At 37.8% G+C, this 20,500-nt stretch overlaps 1 protein-coding gene across 1 annotated transcript; it reads right to left on the bottom strand.

Moving 5' to 3' along the window:
* Positions 1-2,863: 2,863 nt before the first annotated feature.
* Positions 2,864-19,044, bottom strand: TDRP (testis development related protein). The gene is made up of 3 exons (XM_019474546.1): positions 18,952-19,044; positions 8,386-8,489; positions 2,864-6,085 (listed from the first exon to the last, which is right to left on the bottom strand). Exons 1-3 carry the CDS (start codon positions 19,042-19,044, stop codon positions 5,740-5,742), a joined length of 543 nt encoding a protein of 180 aa, XP_019330091.1. The 3' UTR covers positions 2,864-5,739.
* Between the last annotated feature and the right edge of the window lie 1,456 nt (positions 19,045-20,500).

Here is a 20,500-nt window from a genome sequence, read left to right as displayed (position 1 = left end):
CAAGAAAGCTGGAGAGGGACTTTTTACAAGGGCATCTAGTGATAGGACAAGGGGGAATGGCTTTAAACTGAAAGAGGGTAGATTTAGATTAGATAGAAGGAAGACATTCTTCACTATGAGGGTGGTGAGACACTGGAACAGGTTGCCCAGAGAAGACATGGATGCCCCATCCCTGGAAGTGTTCAAGGCCAGGCTGGATGGGGCTTTGAGCAACCTGGTCTAGTGAAAGATGTTCCTGCCCATGGCAGGGGGGCTGGGACTAGATGATCTTTAAGGTCCCTTCCAACCGAAACCATTCTATGATTCTATGACATTTCATTAAGTCTCTAATTTTCAAAATAACCCTATATGCAGCATTACTGTACATGTAGCATGACTTACGGGAATCTTGTGCTCCATCATACCAAACAATAGTTTACTTCCTAATGGGAAATGATGCTTCATTTGTTTTCCTTTGTTTGTCCTGTCAAATGCTGGTTGCCAAGTTTCTGTCCAAATGTTCAAAAGATGAACTGTTACAGGCATTAAACTGAAGGCAAGTCTGCCTGAAAGTGGGTGTCCGTCATGAGAGAAACAGCAAAGATTAGGTCTTTATGTAATCGGAGAGGATGTCTTTGCATATGTGATCCAAAAAAAAGCTAATAGGGGACAAGTACAAAAATAAAACAAAGCAAAGAATAATTAATTATCTTGCACATAAGAAAGCTTTAGCAGCAAAAAAATAATAATATACCAAGTACAGTACTTGGACTCTGGATACATGAGTCTCCCTTCCTTGCTCCAGCACAAACACATGCACCACAGTATTTTCTCTTTCTCCAATACCAGAAGCATTTAGCAGTGCAATCTTGTGGAGAATCGCAAGACTCCTGGACAAACAAGATGTTCAAGACAACAGCATTTGGGGGTTTCAGGGAAAGAGGTACAAGATAAGAAAGGCCAGAAGACATAGCTAACTTAAAGGAATGGTTCTGTATCAAATCTGAGCTGCTTTACTATACAACTTCAAATAACTAAACCAGCCAATTTTCTGAAAAATTATTTAAATAACTCAACTGTTCAGTTAGTCTTCTCAGTACAAGGGGTTAGAGCAACTAGAAAGCAAAATATCACATGATTCTTTTCAGCAGTGGACAAACTAGTCTTACAAAATACAGCTGTGTGTTTTTTCTCTGCAGAGTAATGCTTTTTCTTTTCCAATAGCAAACTCACAGTTCAAAACGTGTTACTAAGCTTTCACTAGTGTTATTTGGGTCTCAAGAGCATAAAAATTTAAGCGCCAGTCAAGGTTTTACCAGATTATTATGACTTGAAGAGATGATAGTCACTTTCTTGCATCTTTTAGTAAATACTAGACACAGAATAGGAACATTTTCTTCCCAAATACAGAGCAGGTATTTCTTTATTCAGTACCAGTGATAAGAGTTGGTAAATATCATATGAAAAACCATCTCCTCCCTACACTTTGTTTACTATTACATATTTCATATAATTTTCTATTATTTATATCCCTATTTTCTGCTTGTTTTCATACTCTTCATTACTTTGTAACTATAGAATAAGCATTTTTTTCTGCTATTATGCTGGTTGCACTTACAAAAAAATGCAACTCTCTCCTTTCAATTTCTGGACTTGGCAGTGCTAGGTTAACGGTTAGACTCCTAGGTTCGAATGATTCTATGATTCTATGATGATCTTAAAGGTCCTTTCCAACCTAAATGATTCTATGATTCTAAACTGGATTCTTTGCCGATCTGTCTGATTCCCTGTCTTGTGTAGTACAAAGCAGTCATGCTACAAGAAATTTTTGAGACATCTAATGATACACACCTTTGCAGACTATCACCAGTGACTAAGCCTTTTAGGAACTTATTTTTCTTCTTCGTAGTGCTGGTTTCGTTTCCCAGACACGTCAGAAACCAACTAGCAGGCACTCAGGAAAAAAAAACAATCAGTAAGAACAGTTTAGATATGCAAGAAACAGATAGGACCTACAGTTTTGTCATCTGACATTCATACACATTAACAAGCATTTCAAAAAGTTTTGGAAATTGAGACAGATGCCAGGCCGAATTCACCTGGGCTGTGGGAACAGCTATGCTCAAAATTTGGCAGGGTCCTTGTCTACCCAGGGTCTGGAAATGAAGGTCCCTCCACTCCCTTTCACCTGCCCAGATGTGCGCCTCACCCACCTGGGTATAGCCAGAGGCATCTCGATACAGGTTTTCTCCCCTAAGAATGTAACTTATATGAATAAAATTTCATACAAGTTTCAGCTAGTTCACACACTCTGATAAGAAACATTTTGCCTAAATGTTCCCTGCTAAGTCTATTTAGACAACAAAGCCAACAGACTAGAGTGCAAGAATGAGAAGCTGACAATACGCTTCTTTCTGTAGCCGACCTACTGGTAACAGCGGCTGCATCTCACTTTTGTCACAGGCCAGGACATGCAGATCTCACCTCGTTATGGGGCCAGTGTACGCAAAAGCATTCCAGGTCCTCCAGTTTACGTGTAGCTGGTGAAATCTTCAGGTAAAGAATGCTGCTCTGCCCAAGCTTTCGTAACAGCCAATAAATTAAAAAAAAAATAATGTTTAAACCAATAAATACCAGTAAAACAAAATATTTGCAGTTTGTCAAAACCAATGAATTCTTCCCACTGTGAAAGCAACGGGTGATGCTTTAAATCTAGGATGCTGCGGCTTCTGAGACGGCATGATTCACTGAGTTTGGACAAACATAGCTATTACTTCCTTGGCTGTATTCTGCAATGATGCAAGTAACGTCCACGCAGATGGAAACAAACTCACATGACAAATAAAATGGGACAAAAAACATATCAAAGAATAAGGCATTTCAGTTCAAACTAAATCTTTATTCATATGGAAAATACTACTATTCTTTTTGCAAATGATGCTAATAAATTAAAATACTCAGAAAGAACTTTGCTTAGAGTTAAGTGACTAGTTACAGCCACATGAAGCTTTTAATTCCCGTTAAAACCACGCCAACAATCATGCAGATTGGCTACGAGAAAGCAATATAAACTATACTTTATTTTGTGCAATCTTATCATACAATCTTAATGCTACCTTCTTCTAAACCATTTCACATAGATCGAAATGCAATTTCAAAACAAATATTAAGGGACATATTCTACACTTATTCCACATATGGAGCTGTGTATAGCTTAAGCCCATAAATGTATAATGTAGTTAAGCATCTAAAGAAGGTAAAAGAAAAGAGGACCCCGTTCTGAAAATTCAGACAAGTTTATAAACGTAAGAGAAGAAAAGCTCACACCAGTGAGTTCTTAAAAGACAAATACATTAACAAAGCATAACAATAAATTATATTAAATTTAATAATGTTCATCCTTAGAATGGTTATTTCTGAGGAAATATCACTTAAAAAGCACACCAAAACTTTCATCACTAGGACTTAAACTGTAAGTTTACATATCTCAATTTCCCACTTGGATGCAATTTCGTTTTGTAATAGGCTTCATGTTTGTGAGCATATTCTTTATCATACTTTCAAAAACAAATTGAAAAATGTTGCAGTAAAGCTGTGCATCAAACACATCATCAAGGTGAGAAACAGGCACTTGACAGTATAATGTGCAAGGCAAAACCTTTACTGGTCACAGTATAAATAGTTTCTTCAGGAGGGAAATTAAAAGTTCTCAGCCCATCTTTGACAGCAAAATATTGAGGGCTGCTAGCAGATCTTTTTCCGTTCTTTTAGGTCAGCACCAACAACCAAACTAAATACTAGCTCAAGCCTTAGAGGGTATTCCATAAACTGTAAAATGCAGCATACTTCACCCAAGAATACTAATTCTTTCCTATAATTAACCTCAGCATACGTACTTGCCAAAGGCAAATACAGAGTTTACTCACAGACTAAATGATCCAATACAAATGCTAACCCTTTCTCCTCTACTAGTATTTTTTTTTAATATATAATGCCAATTTTACAAATACATTTGCCAGTTACAAGATCCTGTTTTGTAGCACAAAACATTGATGTTCTTTTATATGAACATAAGAACAATGTCTTTTAGCATCCTATTAATACCAGAAAAAAAAACAAAACCAAAAACATTTTGCTACAGTTTCCCTCCAGACACATCTCAACAGGAACCTCCAAAAAACAGCTATGCAGGAACTGTAAGCCAGAAAATTATACATGAATTGGAAGAGAGAGGAGAAAGAGAGAGCTAAGAAAGGAGTAATGTGGCAGTAACAGGAACAAGGTACAAGCTTAGAAGAAAATTGCATGCATCCCTTTTCATCAGCATAAGCTTCTTGCAAAAATACGTTTACAAGACATCCATTATATAAAGGTATATGCTTTCTTGTAAAAATGCTGATTTTCTCTGAAATGCTAACTTGATGTTCTGACTGCACTGGCCATATTGCTAGGCAGTCAACAAGTTTTCAGTTCTGTTATACCAGTTTAACAATCAGGAGAGAAAAGGCCTACTGTTCATTTTTTATGAAACTTTTGGTTTGATTTTTTTTCCATGAATGTTAAAGTAGTATTTATATAGGTCATATAAACAAAATGGAAACCAACTTTGGATCTGACATCAGCCGCACTGCTAATGAGACAATATGCTAGAAAGAGGCACTTTTAGTATTCTTATATACATTTCAAATCTCAAGTTTAACACTTCACCTTCTTTTACCAAAAAATTAAAACATCAGTAGCTAATAAGACGGAGCTTTATAACAAAAATGCTTCAGAAGTTGTGTGCGTGCACGTACTTGCAATGGCTCAGTTACTCAGCTACCCTGAAAATGCCAGAGTATAATTCAATCACTGCTTATGGGGCAGAGGGGGAAGGAACAACACAGTACAAAACAAAAAAGCTGTTTGTAGGACAAGGATCAGCTATTGTAAAAATGAAAACGTATGCCCTTCCATAAGAAGCAATTTATCCCTAGATTCAGGACTACAGATACTGAATATCAAGATCTTCTTATACTCTACTCACTGCTGCTTTCCAAATTTTCAATCATTTTTATTTTTGGCGTAACATGCATCTTAAAAACTGAGAAGCTTAGCTTTGTCAAACAACGTTCAATATATAAAAAAACCCACCTCTGGAAGACCCATTTGACCTGACTATTGGTGAAGATCCTGTGATGGAAGGAATTACATTAGAATAATATTTTCCCATTTCATACACAGTGTAGCACGTTGTGACAGTTGAGCATCTGGTCTGCACAAGCTGAAGCTGAAGATTTGGAAAACAGTCTACTAGGTATAAGCATTCTCCCTGCAAGCGACAGATCAGTATTCTTAGTTGAAAAGGGACAGCATCAAAACTAAACTTTTGAGTGGCCCTCAAATACCAGAAAAAAAAAACCCAGGACCTCAAGCTAGTGGAAGTTCCTACATAAGGCAGTCAAATTTACAACCAGTGTATACATTCACTAAGGAATTACATTTTTTTGGTAAAACCAACAATCCAACATACTGCAGAGTCTGAATGTGAAATATAGGCACAAAATAGATTCTCTACTTTTTTTCAGTGTGGAAAACATAGCTATTTAACAATGTAATAAGAAAATTTACTATCAGGTGAGCAAAAATTTGTAACAATCTGAATAAAACAAAGTACTGTATAAAGGTGCAATATTGAGCAGATCTGATTTTGGTTTAAACATATAAGTAAATCATGGAACCTTTCTCTTCTTATCTATAAGGTATTTCACATTACCAGTATCATTCTAATTCTTCCCAGTTGTCAGTAAGGTTACCTTTGCTTTGACGTCTAATACTAACCAGCTTTCCAGCTGATTTGATACTCCACCTGGAACTGTTTCCTGAGCTGGCCAGGTTTGTGTATTTTGTGGAGCCTTTGGTTTCATCTTCCCAGCCTGACCAGGCTGTATAGTCACTTAAAGTAGTTGCTGCATCACTGGTAGAGTCAGCAGCGGTAATCTGTGGTGGTTCCCATCCCTCAATCTCATCTGGTTTCCTAGGTGGGACATTCTGTTTTATCACCAAACTGTCCCAAAAACCTGGCTTCTTTTCAGACTTCATCTCTTCCTTTAACTTTAGGTTTGTTCTAGAAAATAACAATGATGAGGTGATTAATTCCTTCATCTAACATGTAATAGTTACTAATAAACATTCAATTAATTTATTATGTTTTATAGTGAGGAATGCTAATCAGTCATCAGCCTATGACAGCACATCCATTACTGTCAACTTCAGGAAAAACACCCTCGTATACACATAAGCCTAAACACAGTAGAATTTTGCAGTGATAAATCAGAAGTGGACTGAGTATGGCCATTTCCTATTATAAAAGGACTCATGCCCCCTCTCCTCTCCCCGCCCCCCCCTCCCCAGTGAATTACAGAGAACTGCATTTGGAAATGTATGAAGTATTTTAGCATGCATTAGAACAATTTAGGACTTTAACAAAAAAAAACCCAAAAAACAAACCCAGAGGTAGGATAGTAGAAGGAATATGAAAATGTTTTGTCTACCACCAGCTTTAACAATCACTATGTTCCTCAGTTTCATATACCTGTTATCACCTTGCCAGTTAAACCTTCTACCCTAAAATAGCTGATGTACACAGTATCAGGACTTTAAAGGTATCAGCGTTTTTTTCATGAAGATCTGCACAATATTTTGAAAACAGCTGTTTTGTATTTGTGGTAAGAACTCCCAAAATTCCCCCTCCCAAAACCAAGAAAAAACAACCTTTGTTATAATTTCTCTCTCAAAGAGACATTCCAAAGGCTACTCTCATTATTACATTTCTTATCCCATCAAGAACCTTCTATCTGAATTACTTCGTATTTGCAGTGTGGAGTATTTAAAATACAGAATGTCAAATGTTTATCCATAAGTTTATATGCAGGGTTATGTATGTAATCAAGTAATGGACCACAAGGAAAGGCTGAATACCCGTGGTGAAACACACCACCTTCAGGGTTCAATGAGCTAAATAGCAAATTGAAAACATTATCTGCTAGTAGCATACAAATTCCTTAGCCACAAATAAAACCACCATTGAAATTTTTTTAGTATTTCTATTAAAAGAGCTTTTTTCCATTAATGAAAACTTGACATTATCATATTTAAATAGAAGCAACTGAACCAATACCTTTAAAACTGACTTTTCCTTAATGAATTTTGAATTTATGATTAGATTTTTCAGACTTTTCATCTTGCTAAAGCCAGTCACAGACTCTGAACACTTTTCTCATATTTCGTCAATAGCGCACTTGGAAAGTTGCATTTTTCTTTAAAAGTAAAGTAAAGTAAAAGTCGTGGTATACAGTTACAGGAAAGTACCCCCAAACTTAAAATACAGACAGTTTTCATAGCAATGCTAAAATAGCTTTCCACATTTGTGGTAACTCGGTTTTCATACTTCCGCTCTCTTCACTGGGTTACTTGATTCTTATATTCAGCTTCAATTGCAAAGGATCCTTGAAGCACCCTAGCATCTTAATAACACCCATAAAATTGTACAGGGACAGTAGCTGGGAACTTCTGGGAAGTTTTATTGAACAGGCTCAAATGGAAATGGAAATATATGTATTTATATTCTAAATTGCGCTTATATATATACACACACACACCCCCCCTACATGCACATATATACACTTGCATACTGAAATATATCTGTTTCAAAGTAAACTGGAAACAAAACATACTACAGCAAGCGTCTTATCAAAGCTCATACTTGGCTGGAACAGCTATACTGATAGGTGGCATTTTTTCCTGTTTGTAACCAAGGTAGTGAGGTAGCACATGTAGGTAAAGCCTACAGATACTTGTAACAGCAAAATAGTCTGTGCTGGGAAGAGGTCTGTTCTTTTCAGAGGACGGCTCTAACCATACCGGCAGCAGAACTGTTCCAGGTAAACACCTCAGCTCCAACAGGGAAGATTTGCAGATCCTGATATATAGCTACTCCACTTAACCTTTTTAGGTGTAGACAAGACTTCAAAAGAGAAAGTAAAGCATGTAAAAAACAGGAATTTGTAAACTCAACCATAATTAATCCTTAAGAGGAAAGGGGGAGGGTGGGAATGACCCTTTCACTCAGAAACCTTTACTCCTTTTCTACAGTAAAAAATTATTATGCAGCTAAATTCCCTTTTCTTCCTGACAGACCTAAAAAGGTTATCAACAATATCCGTCCTTTCCTAATACAGCATGCCTTACTCATTGTAAGCTTAACATATACATAACTTTGAAATGCACATAAACCTTTCTCTGTGATTTAACTTCCAGGAGTTGAACACAACTGTTTCTCAGTGTCTACCTTCACTACTTTGCACAGCTATTTTCTGTTCTAGTTTGTGTATTTTAATAGCAGATAGACCAATTGGTTTTACTCACCCTTTGGATTTTGGAGACTTGCATCCTGCTAGCAATTGCTGTTCATCATCTTTATTGAACATAGACGTCACTTCCTTCCAACCCCGGAAACTTGCACCTTGAACCTATACAGAGAAGTAAACATCCTCATAAATGTGAATTACAGACTTACAAGCACAGAGTATGGCTGCCAGTGCTGACTCTGGGTGGCTGATAGGCAGCAACAGCTCTACCTCTCCTGTGCTGTGCAGCTGGGAGCGCAGCGGCTCCATGCAGCCTGCAGAGGATGGCCATGTTTGGAAAAAGAGCACGTTGGGTTACTGCAGCAAGAGCTCTTTCCTGCTGAGCAAAGAGTACAAAACCTTGCCGGTTTGCAGAGGCTGGCAAGTGATGTCAGTGAGTACAGCTGGGCTCCTGGATGCTCTTCTGCAGGCAGGAGCTGCTGGCTCCATTTTAGCATATCACAGTATGAAGGGAATCTAGGCAGCTTAGGAAACAGTCTAAGGGGCTTCAGTAGACAGAAATGAAATGAACAGTCATTGCTAGAAGAGGCCACAACAGACAGGACAGCCAGCTGAATTATGAAACTCTTAAGATTTAACCTGCTTTGCACTCATTGTTCCTATTTTTAACTCACCAAAACTACTTCTTGTGGCCCTACAAGCAAAAAGGGTAAGAGCATTGGCGCACCAGTGAAATGTAACACGTGGCACTGGTGCACTACAGTGTGCTCTCTAAATTTACTGCGACCATTAAACATGTAGCATAAATTATTTTTTCAACATTATTAAAAGGTTTGATTCTCTCTCCCCCAAAGCAAAAAAATAAGTATTGGTTATTTTTATTTTGATAGCATGCTTAGGGACTCTAACAGAAATGCACGCATGCGTGTCGAGCACAGAATATGAAAGTTGTTGTTCTTTCTTGCAGGGTCTAGTAAGAATGGCAGAGTGACAGTCTATCAGCATTACTTGATTACATTAAAAAATACAACAATACATTATGAAGTATAATAAACAATCAAAACAAAATTGTAGTTGTCAGCATGAGCAAAGGCTAATTCATCACCTATTATTATGCTTCATCCTTTTTGCAGAACTCATCGGTGCAAATTAATATCAATTTGACATTTAGGTTTTAATTGATTACAGTTTATAACTGGTACGTCCACGCAGACCTTAAAACATGTGAAACATCACCTACGGATTGAGCACAAACACCAGATAGAAAAATACTGCCACCTCCTCACCTTTCAGAAACCAACAACCTCTACCATTTACACGAGTAAAACAGCACCCTTGTTATCACATTAGTCACAGAGTATTTCCATCTCTTGTTCTCCCGTTTCACTATGTCCTACACTTTCACTTCTCACCCACCTTCCCTACTCCCATCTGAACCGCCTCAGCTACTCCGAGTCAGGAAGCATAGCAGGTCCATTTTAGGATCAGGAGGAAGGTCTAACCTAGACTCAGTTTCACTTTAGTTAAATACAAACATGGATCCAGCTTTGGGCAAAGCCTCTGGAGAACTCCGAAGAGGGAAGGCTGAGCAAGCCCAGAGCAATTCCCAGCTCTCGTTCATGGGATATGGACAGACTAGGTACATGAGAGCCAGGTTCACCACAACCCAGGCCTCTGCAACTGCTCTGCTCACCTATTCCTAAACCCACACCTAATCTTACCATAAACCACAGCATTCCTCATGGCTTCACAAGAAAAGCAACAGCTTCTATGTATATTTTTTTCCACTGTGAGAATAAAGTGACTACAGATTATAATAAGCAAATCCTCATGTTTAATTCAAATATGCTTTCTATTTTTAATTATGTTAAAAATATGTAGACAGCTAACTTCAACTTTGCATCCCTGTGGCAGACTCACCATACCCATCTCATAGAAGACTGGTACTGTTGATAGTATAAAGCAAAACCAGAGAAACTGCAGATGATACCTTCAAACAGATACCTTGCTATACAAAATCCTTGTGTTTAAACTGTCAGCCTCTCCAAGCAGTACTCAACATTTAATGCTTCTGTGGTATAAATAATGGTCTAAACCCTCAATTTTAGTCTATAAAGGCCTAATCCTGTTATCTGTTTCTGTTGCTCAGTTAAATTCTGTAACAAGTTTAACATGAGGATTTGTTACTCTTTTGGCTTCCTCTCACTGCAAAGTAAGTTACTCCACAACAAACTTCCAAAAAAAAGGATGACTCTCCAAGAAGTTAGCTGCTGAAGGAAGTAGTCTGTTTAAAGAAAGAAAGGAAAAAAAAAAAGAGAGAAACTCTAGAAAGCACTTAGCCTTTCATATGTTAAAAAAATTCTTCATCTTCTGTTAACTTACTCAAACTCTACTATTTCAGGTCTTTTTGGAAAGAACCTTTGCTACCATAAGCAAATGCACAATTAAAAGCAGCACATAACAACTCCTACTGCCTTAATCCTTTAGGCCTTTAAACTGGAGAAAACCAAATATACCTCAGGAATCTAATTTATATATAAGCTTGTCTTTCTTCACTAATGATGTTTCATCAAGCCATTGACACATAATAAATCTGCAGATTAAAAAAAAGCAAACAAACAACAACCCACCTTGTTACTGGCTTTCAGATAGCAATTTAATACACAGACACACAACTAGCTTAACTTAAATTATATGTGCCTTGAAAGAACAGCATTAACAAAAGACTATTGGAGATAATTATTTATACACACACTTACATCCATGTAAAAAAGGATATACCTACACATACACCTTCTTTTAATCTAGAACACCATACATACTTCACCGATACAACTCCAACCTTTGCTGCATTGTTTTGGATACCCAAGCAATCCTCCAGCCAAAAAAACAAACAAAGACAAAAAAAAACCCAGAACCATTTCATAATAAAATCCTGTTGATATCTAGCCCCAGGCTTTCCACATTTTATACTTTGGATAGTTTTAAATTTAATTTCATTAAGCCCAATTCTGATTTACAGATACCTTTAAGAAAAATTATTAGAAAATTTCTACTCAGTGTCAAGCATATAGCGTGTGCTGGTCTCCAGATAAAAATTTACAAACTCTGCACTCTGTCTACCTGTATGTAGATCAGTACCTATGTACACATTGTACCATTCCTTCAATATTTTTCATAAATAAGTACTCCCACAATGGATCCATGCCATTTAGTAGATACATACAAAGGTAATAATGATGTAGCAGATTCTAACTAACGGACCTATTCTTCTCTCAGCTAGCCCTTAGGAGAAATGTACACTAAACCTTTAAGACATACTTCCACCACTTATTTATTTGGGGTTTCCAGAGGAAACACTGCCAGGATAATCTACATAACAGCATCAATGTCCAAGTAGACTATATTTTGCTAATATGCGATAAAACTCATTGCACAAAGTCTAGTGGATATTAAATGGACTAGGATGAAAGAAACCCCGGAAGTGCAGGATTAAAACCAGAACCTCTGCCTACCATGCTTAAGCCTCCTCTTCTACACCCGCCTGCACCAGTGCTGATCCTCTGAAGCATCTTTTCACTCAACTGAAAAGGAGTGAACAGCTCACTCTTAATAGTCTTCTCCATAGTATCATACTTAAGAATATAAACCTTAGCAAAGGAGGAGGTCAAATACTTATTTCCCACTTCCAGAAGCTTTTTTCTAACTACTGAATTGTTTGTTAAGACAACAATCTTTCTTTTTTACTATGGCTGTCATGTAACTCTGTCACATACTAAAAAAATCCCTCAAGACAGCCCGCTGCCTTTCTGTATTTCTTTTCAATGTTCTTTAAAGATTTTTAACCTACAGACAAGCACCACCTATGTATGCAGCACCACCACCAATGCAGCTGGAACAGTTACAACTATATCTGCTGGTAGGTATAGCTCAGGAAGGAGATCTTGAAGTTACCATTCTCTGAAACCATCAGTTTGACATACAGCAGCTGCAAAGCCAAAAAATGCTGGCAACCATCAATAAAAGGATTAGACAAATTCAGAGAGCGGGTCCATAAATGGATACCCTCTAATTAGAGGGATGCACCCTCTAATATCTCAAAACAATGATTCTTGATGTTAGGGGAAGAGGCCCTGGAAACTGGCCACACTATGCTCTCCCTGACCAGCATCTCCCGTTGCCACAAAGACAGTCAGACTAGATGGGCCAGTCTCTGAGTCAGCTGGAAATTTCTTACATTCTTACAGAGCACATTCTTACAGAGCACCAAGATCCCAGAACAATTAGCTTCCTTGCAACGGATGTCAAAGGAAGGTCAATAAGTAAAGAAGAGATGACACTGTGGTAAGCTGACTCCTCACCACACAAAGATTAAAGTTATGCAAAGTATGAAAATACAGTACTGATATGGTCATAAAGCATCAAGCCACTTGCAGAAGTTCTCTATTTCATTTTTATGATATAATTGTCTACACAAAACTCAAAAGTACTGCTCCTAAAATTTTCAGAAAAGTTTATATACATAACTGACTAGCTTGTATTCTCAAACCTTTAAAGTATTTTTCCATGTGTCAGTGGAAAAAGAAATAATTCACCTTCCAAAGTTCACAGAATCACACAGCCTTTACAGCTGGAAGGGACCTCTGGAGACCATCTAGTCCAACCACACTGCTCAAAGCAAGGTCAGCTTGAACAGACTGCCAAGAATCATGTACAGCCGGGTTTTGAATATCTCCACAGCTGGAGAATCTAACTCTCTGGGCAACCTGTTCCAGAGTTTGACCACCCTTACAGCGAAAACATTTTTCGTATGTTTAAATGGTATTTCTTCTGTTTCAATTTGTGCCTATTGCCTCTTGCCTATTCACTGAGCACAACCAAGAAGAGACAAGCTCCATCTTCTTCACACCCTCCCTGCTGCTGGTGTACATGCAGAAACCTTTCTTGATGCTCTTCATTGTCCTCACCAGATTTAACTCTAGGTGGGCTTTGTCTTTCCTAACCCCATCCCTGCATGCTCAGAGAGTGTCTCTATATTCCCCCCAGGTCACTTGACCCTGCTTCCACATCCTGTATGCTTCCTTTTTATGTTTGAGGTTTTTCAGGAACATCTTGTTCATCCAGACAGGCCTCCTGCCACCTTTGCTTCCTGCTCTGCTTGATGGGATGGGCTATTCTTGAGCTTGGAGGAGGTGATCTTTGAAAAATCAAAGCTGATTGATACCACTAGAATAGAATCAGGTGTACAGTCAAAACTCCAGGTTTAAAATATAAAAAAAAAAAAAAAAAAAAAAATCAAGTGAAATGCCTGTAAGGGACTGCTAAGAAAAAGAGAGCCCTATTAAGAAAGACTAGAATTGTAACATCAGATGTTAGAAAGTCAAAACCTTTAGAGGACCAGGTCAGATGCTGCAGTCTACTATTTATCAAAAATACCAATGAGAAACAAAGCAGAAACTTCTCAAGATGCCAATTTCAGTATTCTTTGAAGTAGGATTACAGACTGGTCTCATACCAGTTTGACTATGGGAGCATGGAGTATGCTTATCAGAACAGTCATTAATAAAGTTTCTCCCGTATCTTCTATCTTAGATTGTGAAAATCTGTGCAGCACAATGCCCTGTGCAATCACCTAAAAGGATCAGTAGAAGTGAAGTTACACATACATATTAATCCATCAACTGGCAGACTACTGAAAAACCATCATCATTGTCTGTCCCAACAGGCATCTAAAGAGCTAAAGCCAGGAGCACAGATTCTTCCCCTTCAGTAGAGGAAATTCGAGCTTATGAAGTACTCTTTCTCCACCATGAAAAAGCTGCCATTTAATTAGCGTACCTTCTGAAACTGGGAGTACAAATAGTCACTTCTAGAACATCATGTAAAGGATGCAGTCTGTATCCCTAGTCAAACTGCCTGCTGTTTCTCCCCTTTGCTCCCCTCCCCTCTGCTTTGGCGATGCTTCAGTATCGGTGCCCATCTGTCAGACAGATTCCCAGACAGAAGTCTCACAAGGTGGCAGATCTGGTTTATTCAGACACTGCTGCTGAAAAGGGTCAACCCAGTCCATTGCCTGCTCACATTTATACTGCCTTACTTACATTATGGTTTTGTACCTGTGTGATGCCATGGAAAAACAGTTCAACTCACTAAGCCAGCAGAAATCTAATGCACTCATTTTTTCTTGGGTTAGTGATAAGAATCAGATCATTAAAAGATGTCAAAGACAGTCACCAAAGAACGTGGAAGTTAGGAGCAACAGCACCTTTTTTGTAGCAGCAACTACTATATCAGCTCAAGCACCCTCTGAAAGTTGCAGTCATCTATCCACTTTCTTCCATACATACAGCTTTGTACATACAGTATGGCTTCCCCAAACTCACCCCCTAAGCTTCACTCTGTAAACTCAATCCTTACAGTAAGGGTCTTCTGCTTTGTTACCTATATTGACTCAAATGAATCAAGTTAATCAACTGTATATAAATTGCATACGTTGACTACAATTTTTCTTTCTTTAGATAAAACAGGGAACAAATGTCTACTGACAGTTAACTTTATAAAGTGCCCCAAAAAGGGACAGCTCCTCTCAAATTGGAAGTCTACAAAATTGAGAGATATTATTACAAAAAAAATGACTTTAAGTATACCATTTTTCACCACACCAACAAATTCTGATGATTTACACGACTCAGCTTCCCACACTAGGTAAACAGGCAATAAGTAATAAATGAACAATCAGAGTCTACTGGGAAACAGTAAGGCATCACTAAGAAGACTTTTCAGTTAATTTTACTGCCAAAGGTACATAGTTCATCATTAGAGCTCTACTAGAGGGCAAGAAGGTTCATGAAAAATTAGGCTAAAAGGCAACAGGAATACTATCAGTTGGGTATAAACTAAAGAAGTACATCAGTCCTAAAAGCAAATTTAAAAAGTACATTGCAAAAAGAGAGTATGTAGATATAGATGAACATATACTAAAGAGGAAGACTGTGTAAATATAACTGAAAACAGTTAAATCCATCCATCAGATGGATGCAATTAATGTATATGAACACCTTATTATGGGAGGGAAAAAAAGCACAGAATTCAATTGAGTCAAATAATAATAGCAAGGATTTGGGACACTATGTTAGAGGTACAAGACAAACAGTTTACATTTCAAAGCAAGAGATTCAAGTACGTTACTCTGACTCTAAAATGGTACTGCTTTATGAGTGGGTACCAGTACTTTCAATATATTCCGGTTAGACTTTTCTACTTCCCGACTGCCTGGCCAGCAGGGCTCTGGACCAGGAAGTCACTCTCTGCAGGCCACAAGAAGCCACATGACAAGAGTCTTAGGAACCAAAAAGAGCAATTACAGGGGATTCTTGCTGTATACCTGCAGTGAGAATCAGCATGTTCAATGCCACTGTGTAGTTAAGCAGCTAATCCCTAAAAAGTCACTGCTCAGCATGTATGAAATGAGATTTCCAGAAATTTATATTTTGGCCAAGTTTCAGCAGACCTTCTGTCCTGGTTTCGGCAGGGATAGAGTTAATTTCCTTCCTAGTAGCTGGTACAGTGCTGTGGTTTGGATTTAGGATGAGAACAAAGTTGATAACGCACCCATGTTTTAGTTGTTGCTAGGTAATGCTTACACTAGCCAAGGACTTTTCAGCTTCCCATGCTCTACCGACTGAGAAGGCTGGAGGTGCACAAGAAGCTGGGAGGGGGCACAGCCAAACTGGCCAAAGGGACATTCCATACCATGTGACGTCATGCTCAGTACATAAACTGGGGAAAGCTGCCCGGGGGGGCCGCTGCTCGGGGACTGGCTGGGCATCGTTTGGTGGGTGGTGAGCAGTTGTACTGTGCATCACTTGCTTTGTGTAGTATTATTATTATCATATTATTATCATTTTATTTCAATTATTAAACTGCTTCTATCTCAACCCACGAGTTTTTCTAACTTGTGCTCTTCCAATTCTCTCCCCCATCCCACCGGGGGTGTGGGGGGGTGTGGGGTGAGCGAGCGGCTGCGTGGTGCTCAGTTGCCGACTGAGGTTAAACCATGACACCTTCACAAGTATTTTCAGAGGATTGACAACTGGTGAATCAAAACCCTCCAGCAAAGTAGAGGCACTCCACAAAACACTTGCAGAAATTTCTTATAAACATAAACAAAAAGAACAGATTTTCCTCTCAACCTTGACTGAGAAGAAACAATCATTTGTTCTACAGCCTCCCTCCCTCCTAGCCCTGAAAAAAATGAACCTAAAATAGAAAGCTAGAGATGGAATTTTCCATATAAGTACCTTACAGTTCAATAAAGTTACAACTAAGTGTTTTATGCCAATCAGCTTTAATTAAAGAAGCATTGTTCCCACATTATAGGAAAACTATTCATAACATGCAAGAACTCAAGTAACAGAAAGTGAAAAAACACCCCCCCTCCAAACTTGTCTTCCAGATATCAAAGCACTGGGGGGGAGGGGACACACACACACGACTTCTCAACTCAACCAACTGCTGGTGTGCAGACCAACTCTTTTCACATCTCCAATTTCTTTATTAAAACGATTTATTTTGTTTCTCAAAACTCTGTCTCTTTTCAAAAGCTGGCCTAATAACAACTGTACTTTTAACTCAGAAGCTCAGCACGTAGATGAGACCCCCAAGATTAGCTTTGCAGAGGCCGAAGGGCCAGGCGCAGCGTGAACATAGGTTCCAGATTTCTGCATTTCTTAGAGCACCACTAGAGGGTTCACAGTTCCTCACTTTGAGATGTCACGAGGCTTTTTAACCAGTTATACCTGCCTTTCAGGAGAGCTGTGAAGAGGGAACTAGAAAAAAAATCAGCACTGCAGTTAGCCTGTCCTCACTGCTAAGTGGGGAGCTTCCTGCATGCGCACAAACTAAGATCATTTTCCGACTTCCATCTCCAGCCATTAGGACTAGCTCCCACTTTTGCACCTCCAAACCTAGGTGAAAGGCTTTCCTCTGCAAATGGGCATCAGGACTGTCTTAAAACTCAGGCTTTAAGAGACCAGGAAGGCTGTCTCCCTAAAGGGCAGACATACCCTTCATCCACTGCCCTTCTCTTCAAGAACTTTGTTGTTCTTCACCACACTGCTTCAACATGGAGACTGTTTTATTCATGACGTGCATACTGAAAAGGCCACACATATAATTCATCAGCCTTTTATTAACATATTAAAGATTTTCAAACTTCTGGAATATCACTGTACTGACAGCTTCTAAGATGACAGAATGACCAGATAAAATACAGAAGTGCTTTCAGAAACAACAATAAAGAAGATGAGAAAGATAAGGTGCTTTTTTGTGAATACATTTTTAAGAGAAGGGGGTTTTACTTTAAAACACAAAAATACTGCAGCTCAGTAGTTTGCCTGGTGACTTTTTTTCCCCCCTTCTTTTAAGTCAAAACAAACAGCTTCTAAGATGACAGAATGACCAGATAAAATACAGAAGTGCTTTCAGAAACAACAATAAAGAAGATGAGAAAGATAAGGTGCTTTTTTGTGAATACATTTTTAAGAGAAGGGGGTTTTACTTTAAAACACAAAAATACTGCAGCTCAGTAGTTTGCCTGGTGACTTTTTTTCCCCCCTTCTTTTAAGTCAAAACAAACACTTAACGCCTGGTGACTTTTTTTCCCCCCTTCTTTTTTTAAGTCAAAACACACACTTAACAAGCCTTCCTGAATGACTAAGGGGAAACAAGTTTCAATATAAAATAGATTAATTTTAAGATTCTTTTCCTAAACTTTCATCATCTGGCATGAAATAAACAGTAATTTATGTTTTCATAAAAAAGAATAAATTTCTCCTAAAAAGTAGAAAAAGGTATAGTACAATCTGACTTCTGTTTTCAGTGAAAATCATGCTGCATCTGATGTAGAACAAAAAGAAGTAACAGAGACAGATGTTCAGTTTATACATATTAATGTAAAGTATCCTATTACACTAATGAACCTATTTTTAAATGCTTTTCTCTATACCTATGGAATTTCAAAACAAGCTCTAGCATATCATAACAACTTCCAGTTCTTTCATCTTCTACCAATGTATTTTAAAGAATATTAAAAAAGATTCTTGGACACAAATCAAGGTAAAAAAAAAAATTAACTTGTATGCCTACTTTTCTTTTCTGAAAGAGATAAGAGACAAAGTCCTTAACCTCTTGTGGTCAGAGAGCCAGATGAGCTACATATAATGGAATAAATAACCCAAATCCCTTCTACTTCTCATGTTTTCATCACCGGTTACAGCTAGAATTTAGCGCTTCCTTAGACTTCACTTCAGTTATTCCTGTGGCTTCTTATTTTCATTTTGTGTTTTAATATCTGTCATGTGGAAGAAAAAACAATTAAGAGACCTTCCCCTCCCCATTAATGAAAGGAAATAAGGCAGCTTTCTAACTAACACTGCACTGCTAGTATTACTTCAATGAGAACCCCATGACCAAGGATCATATGTAATTATAAAATCAGTGAAGTACATAAATATCCTCCTTAATCAGGCTGTTAATGAAAAACAGGTAACTTCCAAACAAACATTGACATATATATATATATATATGATATAAAACATAAAACTTCCAAAGAACAGGTATTTACCTTTGTTGCAAGTTGTGACACTGAAGATGAAACTTCATCATGAAGAAACTGGTCTTTATTCTCAAAAAAAGGATAAAGATAAAAAAGGCCCATGGTCAGTTTTGGTTTGACAATTAGCAGTGACACATTTCAGAGTATTTATAAATGCTTTTATTCTATTCAGCCCATCATAAAAGAAAATTGACAAAATATGATCACAATGCAAAACTAGGCGAACACCACTACTAATATAAGAAACGTGAACAAAACTGCACTTAGAATCATGAAAAATGCTGCACCAGATGTAAAAAACAAAATCAAACCCTTACAAAACCAAAAACCCCACACCCCAGAGAGAGATCAAGAAAACCCTTACATCATAACAATTTTAGTATAATTAGAATTAAAAATTTGATTTGATCTTAATAATTGTGTCTGTATTTTTTTCATCTACACTGATTTTCTGAATACCGTACTAGATGATGGTCTATGCAGTGTCTGTAGGCTGGGGGGAGAGGAATGTCCCAAGATTATTTCCTCCTTCACATTAAAAAGCATTACATTTCCTTAACTCAAGGACAGATTTTTGCCCACATTCCTTTCCCCTCCATTTATAACCGTAGACTTCTGAAGAAAACCAGAGTACTGAAGATGCTAGTGAAGGTAACTCAGTAGGGTAGCATTTCTGTCCGTCTCTGAATTAAGCTGATGTCTTACTACCCTCAGGCCATCCTGTTACTATCAACGTTCTCTTCAAGATGGGGCAAGATCAGTGTCGGGAGGCCAAGGAAAGATAAAGAAAGTGGGGCATAGCGTACAGGAATGATGTAATTTTCACTTTCTTCAGTCTGTGTTTTAAAGCAAAAAATGTTTCTTTTTTTTTTCTCTACATATAACTCCAAATACAAACAGTCCCCAAGTACAAAACAAAAATAAGCTACCTATAACTGAAAATATTTAACTCCAGTTGCAAGAAAACACAGAATTACAACAGAATGGTTCACGGAAACTGTCTTTGAAGTGGCAGTTTCACAGAATCCCCCGTGTTCACTTTGGTCCATTTTTTGTTTATGCCAGCCACTTACTGTTTCAAAAAAATCAAATTTATCAAACTCCTTCCTTTTCAACTAAAGTAAATGCTAAGGAGTTGTTATGCTCTTTGCTCCATAAGCTTAATTTTTGTTTTAGGATAACTCCACGCACACATATCCCAAGACACCCAAAACACACAGTATCCCAGCTCCTATGAATTACCAAAGATGACCTTCACTTTGCTAACAGCATCAGAAAGAGGTGAGAAGCCGGCATGGTAAGCGTTAGGTATTTCTAGTCATGTGGGGGCTCAGATGTATCAGCTTCATTTTAAGAGACCAGCTTCAAATCCCATGCATCTTTATTTATTTTTTATAAATATATTTTTAATATTTGTATTTCTTTATTTGCTTTCTAATGTTTCCATTTACTTTATAGGCCATAATTTATATTATACAAGGGACAAGGATGGAGTTAGGAGCATTTCTAGAACGAATATGAAGACCATTGCACTATAGTTCAATAATAACTCCATGTT

This window comes from Aptenodytes forsteri, unplaced genomic scaffold, assembly GCF_000699145.1.
Source record: "Aptenodytes forsteri isolate BGI_AS27 unplaced genomic scaffold, ASM69914v1 Scaffold121, whole genome shotgun sequence".
Classification (NCBI taxonomy): domain Eukaryota; kingdom Metazoa; phylum Chordata; class Aves; order Sphenisciformes; family Spheniscidae; genus Aptenodytes; species Aptenodytes forsteri.
Note: the sequence above shows the minus strand (reverse complement) of the source record. Positions and strands in the feature narration are given on the sequence as shown.